Source organism: Centropristis striata, chromosome 13, assembly GCF_030273125.1.
Source record: "Centropristis striata isolate RG_2023a ecotype Rhode Island chromosome 13, C.striata_1.0, whole genome shotgun sequence".
In the NCBI taxonomy this organism is placed as follows: Eukaryota; Metazoa; Chordata; class Actinopteri; order Perciformes; family Serranidae; genus Centropristis; species Centropristis striata.
This window is the reverse complement of record NC_081529.1, coordinates 7,086,461-7,104,658: the sequence shown is the minus strand read 5'-3', so window position 1 is coordinate 7,104,658 and position 18,198 is coordinate 7,086,461. Positions and strand designations below refer to the sequence as shown.

Here is an 18,198-nt window from a genome sequence, read left to right as displayed (position 1 = left end):
TCTGTCTGTACGCAAAGTACCTTATTTAAAAAAGAAATGTAATGTAGGAAAATACTCACCTCTGAAATGTAGTGCAGTAAAAGTAGAAATTGCCATCACATGAAAAAACTCAAGAAGATCAAATTTGTGCTTGAGTAAATATACTTAGTACATTCTACCACTGCTCACATAATGGTTACATATACTTATATATCCTTTAACTTTTTTAAAGATTATTGTCAACATAACTGTAAAATAGAACTATCTTTCATAATTTTTCCACTTGCAGGTTTTAATATATTGAGGCTTGCAGGAATTGGACATAATGAATAGTGTGCAAATCCTTTTTAAAATCCATTTCATGCCACCAAATTCTGTGACCTTGAATTTCAGCTCTTTTACCACTGCCGATGGCTTTATTATGTCACATCACGCACTTTATTTTGGTAAGGTTACAATTAACCTTACAGAATAATATTCTATTCTCTAATACAAAATACTGAATACTGTTACTTTTGATAATTTCAGATAACTTATTTGATAATAGTCATGTAGTTTATTAAGTAACATTTTTAAATCAGGACTTTTACTTGTAATGGAGTATTTTTGACTGTGGTATCTCTAATTTTACTTAAAAATAGCTTTTTCAAACATTGGCTTTAATTCCAGTGTACAGAAGTACAGAAATATACAAAAAGTGTCCACACTGTGGGCAGAGGGTGGCGCTAATGCGCCTTATATGCTGCATAGTTATCACGAAGAAGAAGAAGAAGAAGAAGAAGAAGAAGAAGCGAGCTGATTGGTGGAAAGTTTCGCGGACTTTATCCTCCGGAGTGAAGCTTTTTCTTCTTCTTCAGAGCCGGAGCCGGAGTCAGAGCTGTGACAGCAGCAGAGCCTCTCAACCGGTGAGTTAACTCAGCGGTAGCTAACAATAAGGTCAGTTAATGTTTAAAGAGCACACGGAAATGTGAACACCATGGAGATGTTTGTGTTGGCCGGTAGAAATAACTTTTCAAGCAGAACCAACTCATGTTTTGCATTTAAACGACTTGTTTTGTACCATTTGTGGGTTGTTTGTTTTCCCGCGGTGTTGTAATGACAGCTCTGACCTCACGTTTAGCACTCCGTATGACCAACTTTATGATAACTTTTTGTTTTTTTTTATCAAGCTAGAAGTAGTTAGTTGTTGTAACAGTTTGCTTGTGGATATTTTAGCGCTTGAGATTAATTTTAACAACTACCTCACTCTATAAATACTTGTCTCACTTTACCGACCTGTTTCCGCACATTGCAGCCAAGTTTCTGGGTCAGTCGATCAGAGATAATAAAGGTAACAAAAGTCATGCGCTCTGTTAAGTTACTAGCTCTTTGTGCAGCATTTGACAGATGCATGACTGACCTGCAGTGACTCCTGAGGGCGAACAGCCTCAGATAAAGATTTGGCAAGTGTAAACACGCATGTAATCTTCATAGAGTCATCTGAGTTACCTAATAACCTGTGTTTTGGCAGATCCCGCAGGTCATTTACTTAACGGTCTGTGTGATGGTTCAACGTTTAACTGGTGGGGCCATGTCACGCCCACGATCACGCCATACCACCGCTGCATGTGTCCTCCTTTGTCTGAGGCTTAGGACTGTAATAAAGGTCTGATTGTTAGCATGATATACTATAATATAATCAGCCACAATATTTTATTATTACAACTTTTTTACAGAATTTTTTTTTAGTCTCATTTGGTTTTATACTTTTATGCATATATGATTATGATGATAATGCATATGATGAATATCTAGTTTCATTGTGTTTGGAAATTGAAAAGTGACACTTTAAGTAGAAATGTGTGAAAACAAATTCTTGGGAGTGATAATAGACCTTAAACGCATATATTAACTCAAAACTGTCTAAATGTATTGCAAGACTGCACAAAACTGAGTTAATCTTGAATCATATTGAATTATTATATATTTTTTTTATTATTACAATGAATTAACAGAATGCAGTGTCATATGAAAATGTATGAACTTGGTCAAAAACATTCTACTTAAAATACACAAAATATGTGACCTACACAGAGAAATGGTTCGCATGAAAAATCTCTGATTTGTGAGCTTGTTTCTTGATTAATTGTGTTTTTTTGTTATACTTTATTTCGACCAGTGTCTTTGTTGTTTTTTATCTGCTTTTGATATATGACGTCATGGTTCCTTATTATATTTTATTTTTGTTTGTAATGCTTTAATGCTAGTGCTTTTTGGGGTACAATTAGGTTTGCATTATTCAGTAATATGGATGGACGGAGTAAGTTCTGTATTCAAAGAATATCATAACCTTTTTATTTTATTTTTGATATGATTATTTAACCACATTCATAAACTCTATAGACAATTTCCTTTTATTGGGAATAGAATATCTTAAAACTGAACTAACTCACTAATAAAGATTATCTTCTTTAGATTTCCACTTTGTGTGACCAGAGAACGAGCGACCATGTCTTTGATAAATGGCCACACTGTGAGCAAAGAAACATGGGATTCACACAACAAAATGATGCTGGAGCCTCTGAGCGTCAACGACTCTGAGGTTTGTGTTCAGTGGATTTTAAAAATAGAAGTTTTCTTTTTTAATCTACAGCCAGCCATGTCGTGGAGACTGGAGTTGTGAAAGCTATTTTTGTTTCATTTCTTTCTAGAGCTGAAAATAAATCATTTTTTTCACTTTTGACTGTTGTGTAACAACTTGTTGCTGTCCCCTGAACAATACAATTATTTGTGTATATTTGTGTTTTAGGTGTTCTCCATCATTAAAAAAGAGAAGCACAGGCAGACGTACGGTCTGGAGCTGATCGCGTCTGAGAACTTCGCCAGCAGAGCGGTTCTGGAGGCTCTGGGTTCCTGCATGAACAACAAATACTCTGAGGGATATCCTGGTCAGAGGTACACCAATTAATGCAATTATTTATGAAACCCACTATTGGGATTGTATAGTTGGTACACTACATTCAGCTCTCCTACCTTTTTAAATAAATAAATATAGCAGTAATCAATCAATCAATCAAACTTTATTTATATAGCACTTTTCATACATATAAATGCAACTCAAAAGTGCTTTACAAAAGTAATAATCACTATGATCCTTGTGTGAAGGTATTATGGTGGTACGGAGCATGTTGATGAGCTGGAGAGACTCTGTCAGAAGAGGGCACTGGAGACTTACGGTCTGAACTCTGAGAAATGGGGTGTCAACGTGCAGCCATACTCAGGTATCAGATAGTGATTAATCATATAAAACTTTGGTGCAGATTCGTATTGATGTGATGATTATTCAGACCTTTAAACTCAACGACAGTCCACCCGCTTTTTCCATTTGTCATACTATTGTGTCTGCTTCTCTGTCAGGTTCACCTGCTAACTTTGCCATCTACACGGCGGTTGTGGAGCCTCATGGCAGGATCATGGGTCTGGACCTTCCTGACGGAGGTCACCTGACACACGGCTTCATGACTGAGAAAAAGAAAATCTCAGCAACGTCCATCTTCTTTGAGTCCATGCCATATAAGGTAGAAAACAATCACGTGTACATCCCAGATTCAGAAAAAAGTTGTGACGTTATCTAAAATGTACATAAACTGAATGTGATAATTTGATAATCCTTTCTGACATATGCTCAGATAACTGCATAAAGACAGTATATTCTATGTTAAAACTGGTAAATATTTTTTTTGTTCATATGTACACATTGCTTTTTTATTTACACTCTAAGCAGCGGCCCAACATTTTCTTTAATTTCCTCATTCTAGCTTATAAAGTGGCTTTCTGTTTGGAGTAAGTTCTTCTCTATTATGGAGTCCTGGAACAAGTTGAACAAGATTAGTCCTCATTAGTGCAACTATGTGCACATGGCATTGGCCTGTGGCTCCTTTTGAGAGCTGGAAATGAAAACAAGGCTCACAATTTGATGAAATTCGGGGAGTAAAAACTGGGGAGTGGGATAACATTTTTACAAACCTGTGGACTAGTTTCTGCCCTTACTCTTTGACTAGCTTAAGCTACTGTGCTTTTGTATTCACCTGTGTATATTGTAGAAAAATCTGTAGTTCATAATGAGCAGATGTTAGCACAACCCTAATTGTAAAAAAAGTTGGGATGGTCTGTAAAACATAAATAAAACAAAATGCATAAAATTCAGTTTATATATTCTCAAAAGCTAAAGTATCAGTTTGAACATACAATATGGTGTCTTTGTTTAGTTTTAACTAGTATAGTATATGTATATGTCATAAAGGATGAGCAAATTATCACATTAGAAGCAGAGTTCTGCAAAATACAAGAAATCTGAAACCTGATGGATTAAAGATGTTTAATGGTCTTATGGCCGAGGTACAATCCTTTTTAAAATATATTGTGTTCTGTACATCAGATGCTGTTTGTGTATTTGATCTGACATGGTTCTGTTTTTAGGTGAATCCAGAAACCGGCTACATCGATTATGACAGACTGCAGGAAAACGCTCGGCTGTTCCACCCCAGACTCATCATTGCAGGTACTTCTGCTATTATTATTCACCTCCACACAATAAAACAAATCAGTCAAATAAGGAGGAGCGTATATCCAAAGAACCTGAAACAATCCCGTTCACCTCTGTATCTTTTTCTTCTCCAGGAACAAGCTGCTATTCCCGCAACCTCGACTATGGCCGTCTGAAGCAGATCGCTAACGAGAACGGTGCATATCTGATGGGAGACATGGCTCACATCAGTGGACTGGTGGCTGCTGGAGTGGTGCCCTCACCCTTTGAGCACTGTGACATCGTTTCCACGACGACACACAAGACGCTGCGTGGCTGCCGCGCTGGACTCATCTTCTATAGGAAAGGTAGAAACTGACGATTCTGCCAAAACAAACCACTTTCCTGTTTGAGATGCCATTAATGCACTTTTTTTCACCTCTCTGTGTTTCTGTGTCCGTCCTCCAGGCGTACGGAGCGTCGACGCCAAGGGGAAGGAGACTCTGTACAACCTGGAGTCTCTGATCAATCAGGCTGTGTTTCCAGGGCTGCAGGGAGGACCCCACAACCACGCTATTGCAGGTACACTTTCATCATTTTCCTCCTCTGTTTCATCTCGACTGTCATTCTGGCAGCGTCTATCTCATTCAGGTCCTGTGTTTCACTGGCAGGTGTTGCTGTCGCTCTCAAACAAGCCATGACGCCAGAGTTCAAGGCCTACCAGACGCAGGTTCTCGCTAACTGCAAAGCTTTATCCAGTGCCCTCATTGACCACGGCTACAAAATTGTCACTGGTAAGTGCCACTAACACAAATAGAAACAAACTAGATATCAAAACAATATCAGTTATTATCAGTGGTGGAAAGTAACTAAGTACATTTACTCAAGTACTGTACTTAAGTACAATTTTGAGGTACTTGTACTTTACTTGAGTGTTTCTATTTTCTGTAAATGTATACTTCTACTCCACTACATTTTGAGGCAAATATTGTACTTTTTACTCCACTACATTTAGCTGACAGCTTTAGTTACTTTTCAGGTCGAGATTCAACATAAAACATATGATCAATTTAAGGTGATTGGACTTTTTTTATTTTATTAAATCTTATAACAGTATATTAAGTACTTAAATGAGCCATATCTTTACAAAATTAAAACCCTGCTTACATAAAATCATCAATACAAATTATGTAATAAGGTATTTAGAATATATAAAACAATCTGAGTGGGTCCATTTGGCATAACAAGTACTTTTACTTTTGATACTTTAAGTACATTTTGATGCTGATACTTTTGTACTTTTACTTAAGTAAGTTTTGAATGCAGGACTTGTACTTGTAGTAGAGTAATTTCATAGTGTTGTATTGGTACTTTTACTTAAGTAAGGGATCTGAATACTTCTTCCACCACTGGTTATTATTGCACAGAAGCAAATTAGATTCAGCACCAGGCTTTTGCTTTTATTTCCTCCTTAGTTTAATGCATTTAGTCAGTCAGTCAATTTGTCAGTGAGAATGTAAAATTACTTTGCTCATTAATTAAATAAAGCACATTCTTATTTATTTGACGTTTCACTAGCAATCGACAAAGGCTTAAGCACTGATTATCAAAAAAGAATGCCTTAATAATTATACAGCATGTTTCATAGATGGGTTTTCTTAAATATAATCAGAAAATGTTTTCCACTTCTTTAGATTTGAGATGACAACCTCACATTTAATTACACATTTCAAATGATGACAATTTATAATATTTATAGACATAATTTTTAAAACAAAGGGTGATAGAATCTGTGTTTACTTTTACTGATTGTTTAGTTAAAATACGGGCAGTAATAGCAGATTTCTGATATCTTCATAGTCTACTTATTAGAGGTGTGAATCAGCCCCGCGATACGATTTTATCCCGATACTTGTGATACAATATATTGAGGTTTAACTGCATTTTGTATTCACAAAATTAAATTCAATCAAGAATTGTTTTGTCCAGTAAGAGAAAATTCTCAGTCTATTCATCTCACTTCAGTCTTTTTATTTCTCTACAATGAGAGTCAAACCCACAGACTGACCAACAAAGTATTCAGTCAAACTGAACTGAACTTTATCAAACATGTATGGACGACAACAACTGCAGCATTTTATCAAACTTTCCTTCAATTTAAGCTTCACTGCTCTGAATTTTATTTGAATGAAACATAAAAAAAGCCTAACTTTCCAGGGTTATTTCAACAACTTCCCAACACACATGGTGCCTATAGATTAGTAGATCTTCTAGTTTCTACTGTTAGCTACGGCCTCTGAAAAAAAAAAACGGGGAAAAAAACGGCGAAAATACTGATGTCCCACCGGCTGTCGGGGAGCTAAATATCGATACTTGGCGGCCATGAATCGATAATATTGCCGTATCTATTTTTTCCCCCCACCTCTACTACATATGTAGTAGTAAATCTGTTTCTCCTCCTGTGCAGGCGGCTCTGACAACCATCTCATTCTGCTGGACCTGCGCAACAAAGGAAGTGACGGAGGGCGAGCTGAGAAGGTTTTGGAAGCCTGTGCCATTGCTTGTAATAAGAACACCTGTCCAGGTAGTGTGTCACTTGACATAAGTAATCCTTTGTCTGTGAATGCAGCTTTAGATGTAGCCATTGCTGATTAGTGAAAGTGTGATTTATTTTCCTACAGAGCACCACTTGTAATGTTTCCATTAATATCCATGTGTTTGAATAGGGGATAAGAGTGCTCTGCGCCCGAGCGGTCTGAGGCTCGGTTCTCCAGCTCTGACCTCCAGAGGCCTGACAGAGGGCGACTTCAAGAAGGTGGCCGAGTTCATTCACAGAGGTAACCTTTTCAAAGCCCTATGTATATATATTTTTTTTTTTTAAAAGCTAAAATAAGGGGCGTCCCGGTGGCTCACACTGGTAGAGCACTTACCATTAAGGCTGAGTCCTTGCTGCGGCAGAGCCCGGTTCGAATCCGGCCTGAGCTCCCTTTGCCGCATGTCCTCCTCTCTGTCTCCCCCTTTCTATCTGTCACTTTCAATAAAAAGCATGAAAAATTCCACACAAAAAAAAAAAGCTAAAATAAGATGTTCTCTGAGAAATGACAAGACTACTGTAGGGTTGCCAGAGTATTGGATTTGTGGTGTTTTAAGTCATGCTGACTGAAGCGAACTCACTGTAAAACCACAAAGAATCCCTTTTCACATTTTGCTTTTTACACAGAAAACCAAAGATTCTTTAATGGTTAATAAAGAAGTGTAACGGTTGCTGCTAGCCAGATTTTGGTTACAGCTGGAAAAATAAAAGAAGCTTAAATTTGGGGTGAATTTTGTGTTTTTTTTCTCTGTTGCAGCAATGAAGTGATGTGAATTTGCTACTTCTGATTCACACCTCTGCTTCGCTTCTTCCCTATAGTGAATCTCAGTAAACTAGGGCCCCGTTCACACGAGGACGCTCACGGGTAAAAACGACAAAATATTTTATCGGAAGTGCCTTTCGTTTAGACGGTGACGGCGTTTTGGGGGCTTGAAGACGCAAAAATCTGAAACAACCCTCCAAAGTGGAAAAGTTAAATACGTTCCGCCGTAGCATGTCGTCTACACTGCCAAGACGCAAAACTCTGATCAGATCTGCTCACGTCACGTACGTGTTAACTTCACATACATGCTCCAGTACAGGAAAATAAACAAACGTGGGATTATTTCCATGCGTCGGACCTTCAAGCTGCTCTGGCAGCTCTAATAAACTTACAGGAGTCTTTCCACCAAATGTACAGGATATGTAGAGGTAGTATTAGTGAACAGAGAAGGATCTGTAATTACCTCTATCACATTTTGGATAACTTTGTGGAAGGAGTAGCTGATGGAAATGTGTGGCGTGAAAACTTCTGCATGCCCAAAGATGCTCTTATCGCTTTAAGTGATGCCGCCTGGAATGTATACAATCGAATTTCACACACTTTTGCGTCACCGTATGCACGCAGATTTCCTCCCGAAAATGCTCGTCTAAACGAGGAATAAAAAGTGAAGACGCGACGCCACTTTTGCGTCTTGTTCAGACCGTCCTCGTGTGAACGGGGCCTAAGGCTTATGGCTGTCACAGTATTTGGTGCCCTCGTCAGAAATAAAACATGGTTTCACGTAGATGAAATTGCAGAAGGATTGCAGTCTGAAAGCCCTCCATGCTCTCCTTCCTCCTGCAGGTATTGAGCTGACCTTGGAGTTGCAGAGAAGCCTGGATCCCAAAGCCCCTCTTAAGGAGTTTGTCCAGGCGCTGGGCCAGGGAGAGAAGTTCCAGCAGCGAGTCTCAGAGATCAGAGCAGAGGTGGAGGCTTTCGCTGGTCAGTTCCCCATGCCTGGCCTTCCTGAGCTGTAGAGGGCAGCTGTTTACACTGATGGATGCTGGACGGATAATTATAACAAACATTATATTGCCAAATTTGATGGTTTCGTGTGTATAATTGTTCTGAATGTACACCTGTTAAGTCTGTCACTGCTCAAATCAGCATACTTCCTCAGGACTTCACAGCAGCTCAGTTTCAGCTTGGGACCGACTAAAGATAGATTTACAATCTTCATTGTCTTCCAATGTGTCCTTTGCTGTTTTTGAAGGAATTTTCTTTTCTGCTGTAGCTTTGGTATCCAATGTTACGATCACAATTAAGCTTTAATTTTGTCAGAAATTACCATTTTTGTATTTAATTTACAATCCCAAAATTTTCTTACAGACTACTGCAGAGCGAAACACAAACTGTGACAATTACTTTCACATATGAGCACATACTGTACACATGCAATGTAATGAATGGTAACTGATGAAGTAAAAAAAAACCCACAATTGTTGCATTTCATTAAAGAATCGTTAATTATAAAAACCACACCTTTGTATGATAATTTAATTTTAATGTGAACTAGCGTAACACCTCTGCAAAATCAATGGCCCTGACAGCATACAGTGGCAAGAAAAAGTATGCGAACCCTCTGAAATTACCTGTTTTTCTGAATAATTTGTCATAAAATGTGATCTGATCTGCATCTTAGTCCCAAGTATAGACAAACACAATGTGCTTAACCTAATACCACACAAACAATTATAATATTTCATGTTTCAATTGAACACATCCATTAAACATTCAAAGTGATGGTGGAAAAAGTAAGTGAACCCTTGAATTAATAACTGGTTGAACCTCCTTTGGCAGCAATAACCTCAACCAAACACTTCTGATAGCTGCACTCATCGCTTAAATGCAAAGATTATAAGAACAAGTGCCCAAACAGTCCTTTTCCCTCCAAAATCATCTTCCCTGAGAAAAAATGTACCATTGAACAAGGGATGAGTGCAGGTCAGACTGCTTCAGTTCAGATATATTTGGAGGATGTCTGGTGTGAACGGCTCTCTTAAAGTCATTCCACAGCACCTCTATTGGTTTGAGGTCTGGGCTCTGACTGGACCACTCCAAAAGGCAGATTATCTTTTTTGAAGTCATTCTGAAGTAGATTTACTTTGATGTTTAACTTCATTGTCCTGCTGCATCACCCAACTTCTTCTGATCTTCAGCTGGCAGACAGCCACCCTGACATTAACCTGTAGGAGTCCTTGAGTCCCCAAATCAAGATGCTCCTCCATCATACTTCACTGTTGGGACAATGTTCTCATATTGGAATGCAGGGCCTTTTTTTACACCATTCCTATTTCTGCGTGTTCTTCATGAGCAATTCAACCTCAGTTTCATCAGTCCACAAAACATTTTCCCAGTAGTGTTGTGTCAAGGTTTGGCCAACTTCAGGCATGCAGTTATGTGTCTTTGGAAAGCAGCAGCCTCCTCCTGTTCAATGTTGTGTGTGTGGTAGACTCATGACTAGAGATGCTAACCAGTTCCAAGTCTTTATTTGTTACTCTGGAGTTCTTTTTTACCTCACTGATCTTTCTGCGTTGTACCATTGGAGTGAACTTGGCTGGGCACTCACTTCTAGGGAGAGTAGCCACAGCACTAAATCATCTCTATTTGTGGACCATTTGTCTAACTGTGGACTGGTGAATACCTAAAGTCTTTGAGGTTACTTTGTAACCCCTTACAGTCTGATGCAAATCAACAATTCTTGATCGCAGGTCTTCTGAGATCTCTTTTTTGCGAGGCAGGGTCACATGAGCAGATGCTTCTTGTGAATAGCAAACTCAAAAAGATTGACTGTTTTTTTTTTTTCAAATATCTCTGCTAATTTCTGACTCCAATTAGCTCTTAATGGAGTCATTACGCTAAAGAGTTCACTTACTTTTTCCACCATCACTTTGGATGTTTAATGGATGTGTTCAATAAAGACATGAAATATTATAATTGTTTGTGTGGTATTAGGTTAAGCACATTGTGTTTGTCTTTACTTGGGACTTTGGTGCAAATAAGATTACGTTTATGACAAATTAATGCTAAAACATAATGCTTTAATGGCTCTGACAGGCTGCACTGATGCAGCATGTGCTTGAGATAACTACTAACATCAGCTAACAATGATGATGTGAAGTAGGTATAATGTTCCCCAATGTGTAGTGTGTTACCATGTTCACATTTACTAATTGGCACTAAACACAAAGTCCAGCTGAAGCTAAATTGGAAATATTAGAAATGAACGATTCAGAGATCACTAAAGTTATAACTTATCCAATAGTTGTAGAGACAAAAATAGATGTAAACCTTATGGTAGTACTAAAAACAACCAACAGTCACCAAAGTAAATATAATTCATCCTCTGGGGACCATGAATATTTGTACAAAATTTAATTCAACATTTGTCATGATAATTTAGTTTAAACCAAAGTGGGGAAACTTTTTTCGACTAGCATTAGTAGAGCCATACCAAAAAAAATAAAAAAATTAAAAAATACCACCACATAAATGTATTCAACCATATGACTACCTGGAATGTCCAGGGTTATATGAAGATATTTAATTCCTAAGCATTTAAGAAAGAATACAATTATTGTAACCACGACTGGTCTCTGCTCTTGCACAACTAAGAAAAAAAGAAAAGAAAAATTTATAAAAAATAATTTCATGTATTACTGGTTAATTTGTCACTATAACTATATACATAAATGTTACAGCATTGTGTTGATGAGCTACCTAAACAAAAATCAAATCCTGAAGTCAAAATAAAAAGAATAAATCTAAGCGTTTATTGAGTTTATGAGGGTGAAAAGTGCACAAAAAAATATGGAATTAAAGTTGTGTTTATTAATGAATCATTTGCGTTTTTCTTCCGTGACACATGCAAGACGCCGTAGACTACATTTCTATTTCTATGTAGCAAATGAATAACAAAATAAATAATATGAATAATTAATTTTTTTTTTCTGGCAGTATGCAGAAGTTATATTTAGACATTTTGTATTTTAACATTTACTGATAATTAAATATGGCAACAAAAAACATAGAATATAAAAAAATACATATTAAAAGAATAGGGGAAAATATCAACAATTAGGAAAACATTTGTGATTTAAATTGTTTATTTATGTTTGGTTTGGTTATTTCTTAGGGTAAAACGGGGTATTTTGGGAAATTATTACTTTTTTTCCACTTAATTATTTTTGATGAAAAATGTTAATTTATCCTAAAAAATAGTATTTATAAATTACTCTCAGCTCTTAATCCGTGAGTTAATTTAACACTCGGGGATCGTCTAGTCTGGTCTTATTCCGTCAGGTCAGAGGTCAGTCTGCGCGCCTTCCATCCACTGAACAAGGAGCATTTCGTGACAAACAAACACTGATAGAACGACTAATGGTCGGTGTCTTTCTTTAAAACAGACCCATAAAGCTGCAAAGAACCGTAGCTGTTGTGGTTTCTTACCAGGGAGCTCGCTGGTTGTTGTTAGCTTTTCGGTTAGCCTTGCTAGCCTCGTTAGCCACTTTAGCTGGCTGCAGAAGAAAGTACTAGCTAGCTACCTGGCTAGCTCAACCTCAAGCTAGCTAACAGAAACTTGCATTTCTCTACGCGGAGCCCGACAAACTACCGCAGACATGCAGGACATGCTGGCTAACGTGGATCACCTCAAGTTTGACTTGGAGCTGGCTGTGCAGCAGCAGCTAGGAGCCCAGCCGCTACCTTTCCCCGGCATGGACAGTAAGTGTTGGGATGCTAGCTTGTGATAGCCGCTATAGGTGAACTATAGTATAAAGTTAACTGATGCTAACTAACGGCAGGTGGACACTGACACAAGGTGACTGGTTATGTTGGCTTTAATCCCATGTCTTAATAATGTTATGTGCCCATGTGTCCCTGTAGAGTCCGGGTCTGCAGTGTGTGAGTTCTTCATGAGAGCTGCTTGTGTGAAAGGTAAAAACACAGCGTGACACAAACACAGCACTTTAGTTTTACCTACACAAAAGATGGTTATCATGGGAGTCGGATTACAGATAGCAGCAGAGCTAGAGGTATCCTCACTCTTAGTCTGTAGTACGACTAAAGCTCCAAAAACACTGGATCCTACATTTCCCTTAATGCAGCAAATGTCATCTTTAAATGAGACCCTTTTAAATAAATTATCCAAGCAAAGATAATGTCTTATGTTCAAATATCAGCTGAGATCTACTGTTTAGTCCACTCAAATGGACTTTCATTGAAGTGTAATTGTATCCTGTTAAAATGATGATTTGTTTTAGTTTATGAAAATAATATCAGTAGGTGAAATGATTAATAAAAAAATAGAATAAAATGTTCAAAGTCTTGCTAAAGGAGATGTCTTGTTTTTAAATCAGAATGTTGGGCAGCAACAGGTCCCACTCTTTAATAAAGTCAGTGGTGGAAGAAGTATTCAGATCCCTTACTTCAGTAAAAGTACTAATACCACACTGTGAAATTACTCCATTACAAGTAAAGGTCCTGCATTCAAAACTTAGTGAAGTAAAAGTACAAAAGTATCAGCATCAACATGTACTTAAAGTGTCAAAAGTAAAAGTAATCGTTATGTAGAATGGACCCACTCAGATTGTTACATTTATTTTAAATATATAATTAGATTATTTGTATTGCTGCATTTACATAAGGTTTTTTATTTATTTAAAGATAGGACTAATTTTATCTACCTAATATACTGTTATGAGGTTGTATTTAAAATAAAAAAGTCTAATTATTTTAAGTTGATCATGTGTTTTGGGTTAAATTCTTGACCTGAAAAGTAATTAAAGATGGCAGCTAAATGTAGTGGAGTAGAAGTATAAAGTTACATCAAATGAAAATACTCAAGTAAAGTACAGTTCTTAGTTACATTCAACCACTGAATACAGTGATACTCAACTTATGACACAGGAGTCAAATCTGGCCTGCTGCAGGGTGCTGAGTGACCCTCTGACCATTTCCTAGTTCACTATGAATAAATATAGATTCACAATAGTGTACTTTGGAATGCATTTTTGTACTTTGAATACATATAAGGTACCAGAGTGCATTTTAAAAGGCATCAAAATAGAGCTGGTTTATACAAAAAACAGTGCCAGGGGATAATCCTCCCAACAGAGGCCCAGCTAAACTCTGAATGCCTTCAAATCCTAGAAACACAAGGGAGTTTGCTCCCATTCCACATATTAGTGCCATAAAAACTGAAAACAAAACCACCAACTTTATATCCATCCTGCTCATCCTTTGTTCAAAAGTAGTAGACCACATAAAAAAAATGTGCTGGAAATGTCAAATTTTTTTTTTTTTTTTGTAAACCTGAGTGACCAATATAATGCATTTCCTGTAGCTACATCACAATAACATCCTCTGTGTGATTAAATGGTGTCACACTATTTGAGGAAAAAATGGCAGAACACTGGATGTCCAATAAGGAAAGAGGAAATTTGTGCCATTGTCTGTGTTACATCTTCCCCCCCCCCCACACTGCCAGGTGGGATGTGTCCGTTCCGTCACATCAGTGGAGAGAAGACGGTGGTGTGTAAGCACTGGCTCAGAGGACTCTGTAAGAAGGGAGACCAGTGCGAGTTTCTCCATGAATACGACATGACCAAGATGCCTGAATGTTACTTCTACTCCAAGTTTGGTTCGTGGACTTGATGTTTTACAAAATCACACAAAAATGCACCAAGACTATATTTGCATTGTGACGATTGATCAGCACACAGTTCTTAAGAGTATAGAATTTATAGAATTAGTATTTCTTCCTCTTTTAATGTGTGGGTGTTCATTCTGGCAGGCGAATGTAGCAACAAGGAATGTCCATTCCTGCACATTGATCCAGAGTCCAAGATCAAAGACTGTCCCTGGTATGACCGAGGCTTCTGCAAACACGGTGCGTCCTGCTCACAAAACCCTCCAGCAGACTAATATTAACAAGCCATAAACATACGATTTATAAACCAAGACTTTCTCTGGTGGTCTGAATTTCTTCATCAGCAGCAAAACAGCCACTTTACTTTCTGTTCGTGACCTTATCCGTCTTCCTGTCTCAGGTCCTGACTGCAGACACAGACACACAAGAAGAGTGATCTGTATGAATTACCTGGTGGGCTTCTGTCCAGAGGGAAAATCCTGTAAATTTATGCAGTATGTATTCATTTTTATTTGATACTGACAAAAAAGAAATGTGTTTAAAATGAAAGCCACAACTTGGATAGTTCTCTTCCTGCCTATTTTTTTTTGAAGAGTTATGTAACCCGTTAATATATATTTTAACAAGAGATTGAGTTGGCAATAAAATAAGAGTAGTCAGACCTCTCCTCACAGTTTTGCAGATTTAACAGTGTGATGTTCTCCCACAGCCCTCGTTTTGAATTGCCGATGGGAGCTTCTGAACAGCCTCCTCTACCACAGCAAATTCAGAACCAGACAAAGGTGAGAGGCATAAACACCCCAAATCTCACATCTGCTGAAGCCTCTTCATCAGTGACGGCTCTGTGCTACTAAACTGCTACTTTGTTGCTGAACAGTAGAATAAAACATTTTTTCCCCGCTGCAGCCTGTGCCTACCATCGGACGCTCGTCGCTCTCTCTGATCCAGCTGACAAACTCCAGTCCAGGCCAGCGGATGCAGAACCACACACAGATGTCTGCTCCTCAGCAAAATAACATGACCGGCAACAGAGGGCCTCGGCCACTGGACCAGGTCACCTGCTACAAGGTGAGTCATCTCAACAGTCGTCTCCTGCCGTTTCTTGAACGCCACCTCTTTGCATCATAAAGATCGCCATTTGGCGAGCACATGCATTAGTTTTAGAAGTGAGTGAAAGAAAGATGTGATATATTTTAATACTTTGAGGGTTTTTTATCTAAATGTCTTGCTGTTTGCAGGATGCATAGCGCTGAGCAAATATTTGTGGCAAGATTAAGAATTGCAACATGAAGATGGTGAACCTTAAACTGATGTAAAAACACATCATGTAATGTATTTAAAAAATGAACATATATAATACATAAAACATATACATATTACAAACCTGTTCAGTATGAAGAGGGCCAATTTAGGATCTATTTCTCTATCACTGTCCCTTTTAAGCTATATAATATATTGCAAAAGTAAAAAAACAAAACAAAACAATTTTCTCATTGCCTGTGAAAATGGAAATAAGGGCTGTTTTGGCCAATTTGCTGTAAATCATTTTGTCTGATTTTGGCGGTGAATCTGACCTGGGGACAGGCAATCAGGAAAAACTATATAGAAATAGTCAACGTTCTTGCTGATGGTTTTACATCAGTCCTATAGAAGCATTAGTATTCAATTAGGCTTTATACGTCATTATGATACAGTTAAGTAAATTAATAATAAAATGTTTAATAGAAATTAGAAATGGGTTTCATATTAAAGCACATTTGTCTTTGTGTGTACCAAACCCCCATAAACCTACATTTTATTTATACTCTTGTATAACCTTTATGTTGTACTAGGGATGGGAATAATTAATCAATGATTGATGAATAGTCATTAAGAATTTGGTCAATCACATGGAATTTTTAATCGATCTGTGTATTTTTTTATTTAATCTCTGACTGCCTATCAGTATCACTGAACTGAAACACGGCCGAGCGTTCAGTTCTGTAGCCATAAGTGAATAAGCCTATGAGCTGAGAATTATTTTGGATAAAGGTACAGTTTGCAAACTGAAAGTTGCAATAACAATTATAGAACACAGAGAAATACAAGAGTATTAATTTGAGCAAAACTAGCTTACTGTATCAAACCTTAGTAGCATGAATGACTGAGTTTAATTTACTTATTTAAACACAAAACATATTTAAATATGAAGATTACTGTGAAAACTAACCATGCCTCTTCGGGGGCTAAAACATAAAACACTGATCTCCTTGACGTTATCTTTACAGTATCATTTCAGTTGATATAATTTTGCGATTGACAGGAAGTCTCTTTTTGTCCTTTCAAAATAAAAGCATCCGTTATCAAAATAGGCTTTTGCAAAGTACTGTATAAATATCTTTTATTTTACCCATGTATGGCAGGTTTCTTCCAAACGCCCATCCCTATGTTATACTGACTGTTTTATTGGGGTTATGTGCCTGGAGTCTGTGCTTGTTGTCTGTGGACGATTGCTCCAGGCCAAGAAAACAGTTGCCATTTTCATCTTTCTTTTGCTTTTAATAGGGAGCCACTAATAGATTATTTTCTCTGTCTTCCCTGTGTCTGCAGTGTGGAGAGAAGGGCCACTATGCCAACAAATGCACTAAAGGCCATCTTGCCTTCCTGAGTGGACAGTAACCTTCGGCCTCGAGGTCACCACTCGCTGTAGCTCAGTCCCCCTGACGTGAGCAGAGGAGACGAGAGGAAGAAGAGAGGCAGCCCCTTTGCTCCACCGGCTCAAGTTGAGTTGAAAGACTTTGACTGCCACTGTTGTGTGTGTCACTTCATACAGACACAGGCAGGAGGAAAGATAAACATAGCTACTATTTCTATTTTGTGGATACATGAAAATAACAAAGAACAAAAAAAGAGGTCACAGTCTGTGTGGCTGTGGTTGAATGACTTGTGTGTTTGTCTTCAGAGTTTTCTACAATATTTGTATCACACACAGGGTCCAACAGAGGGCATACATATGTTTATCAGTGAAACAGAAATGATAAATGCCAGTAGGAATAAATTAATGCAGTTTGTACACAAACTACTGTAATTAATCCGAGCCCAAATCCACACTCCAATGGGTTGTTTTCATCACAATATGGTCAAATTTTACACTTTCTAACCATAACCACACTTTTGTGGCAAACATTTTAAATGTTGGAAGTAATTCATTATTTACCAGTTGTGCTTGAAAGCCCTGTGATGTTCAATCTGAGTAAACAGATCATTCAGATTGTACCCAAGAGGATATGTGGGAGGACAACAGTTTAGCTCAGCTCAAAGAAAAAAAGAATAAAAAGGTATTGTCAGAGGATTACTTTCATTGTTGTTGACAGTCTGAACTCAATCTGTACAAATAAATGTTATTTGTTAGACTTTCATTCAAATAACTACAACAGTAAGACAGCTACAAGTGATATGAAGGAGACCAATAACTGATATTTGGAACTGACAAATGCATGTTAGTCCTTAACATGAAAATCAGTAAAAAAAAAAATTAGAGTAACTTATTTAAATGATTTGTTGACTTGGATGAAAAATAGACTTTCAACATCTTAATTAAAAACACAATTGGCCTTCCCATGCAAACCCCTTTAAATGTAATGTGGACCACCTCCCCTGGTGTTGGTCAGGTATAATGCTCCAAACACTGC

At 37.7% G+C, this 18,198-nt stretch overlaps 2 protein-coding genes across 2 annotated transcripts; both read left to right on the top strand.

Moving 5' to 3' along the window:
- Positions 1 to 782: 782 nt before the first annotated feature.
- Positions 783 to 9,357, top strand: shmt1 (serine hydroxymethyltransferase 1 (soluble)). The gene is made up of 12 exons (XM_059348967.1): positions 783 to 884; positions 2,434 to 2,560; positions 2,768 to 2,913; positions 3,124 to 3,239; positions 3,376 to 3,536; positions 4,438 to 4,519; positions 4,639 to 4,851; positions 4,952 to 5,065; positions 5,155 to 5,277; positions 6,951 to 7,067; positions 7,210 to 7,320; positions 8,683 to 9,357. Exons 2-12 carry the CDS (start codon positions 2,468 to 2,470, stop codon positions 8,853 to 8,855), a joined length of 1,449 nt encoding a protein of 482 aa, XP_059204950.1. The 5' UTR covers positions 783 to 884; positions 2,434 to 2,467; the 3' UTR covers positions 8,856 to 9,357.
- A 2,799-nt stretch (positions 9,358 to 12,156) lies between these two features.
- cpsf4 (cleavage and polyadenylation specific factor 4) lies at positions 12,157 to 17,762 on the top strand. Its single transcript, XM_059348831.1, has 8 exons — positions 12,157 to 12,600; positions 12,763 to 12,813; positions 14,366 to 14,518; positions 14,672 to 14,767; positions 14,928 to 15,021; positions 15,237 to 15,309; positions 15,434 to 15,595; positions 17,117 to 17,762. Exons 1-8 carry the CDS (start codon positions 12,498 to 12,500, stop codon positions 17,183 to 17,185), a joined length of 801 nt encoding a protein of 266 aa, XP_059204814.1. The 5' UTR covers positions 12,157 to 12,497; the 3' UTR covers positions 17,186 to 17,762.
- The last annotated feature ends 436 nt before the right edge of the window (positions 17,763 to 18,198 follow it).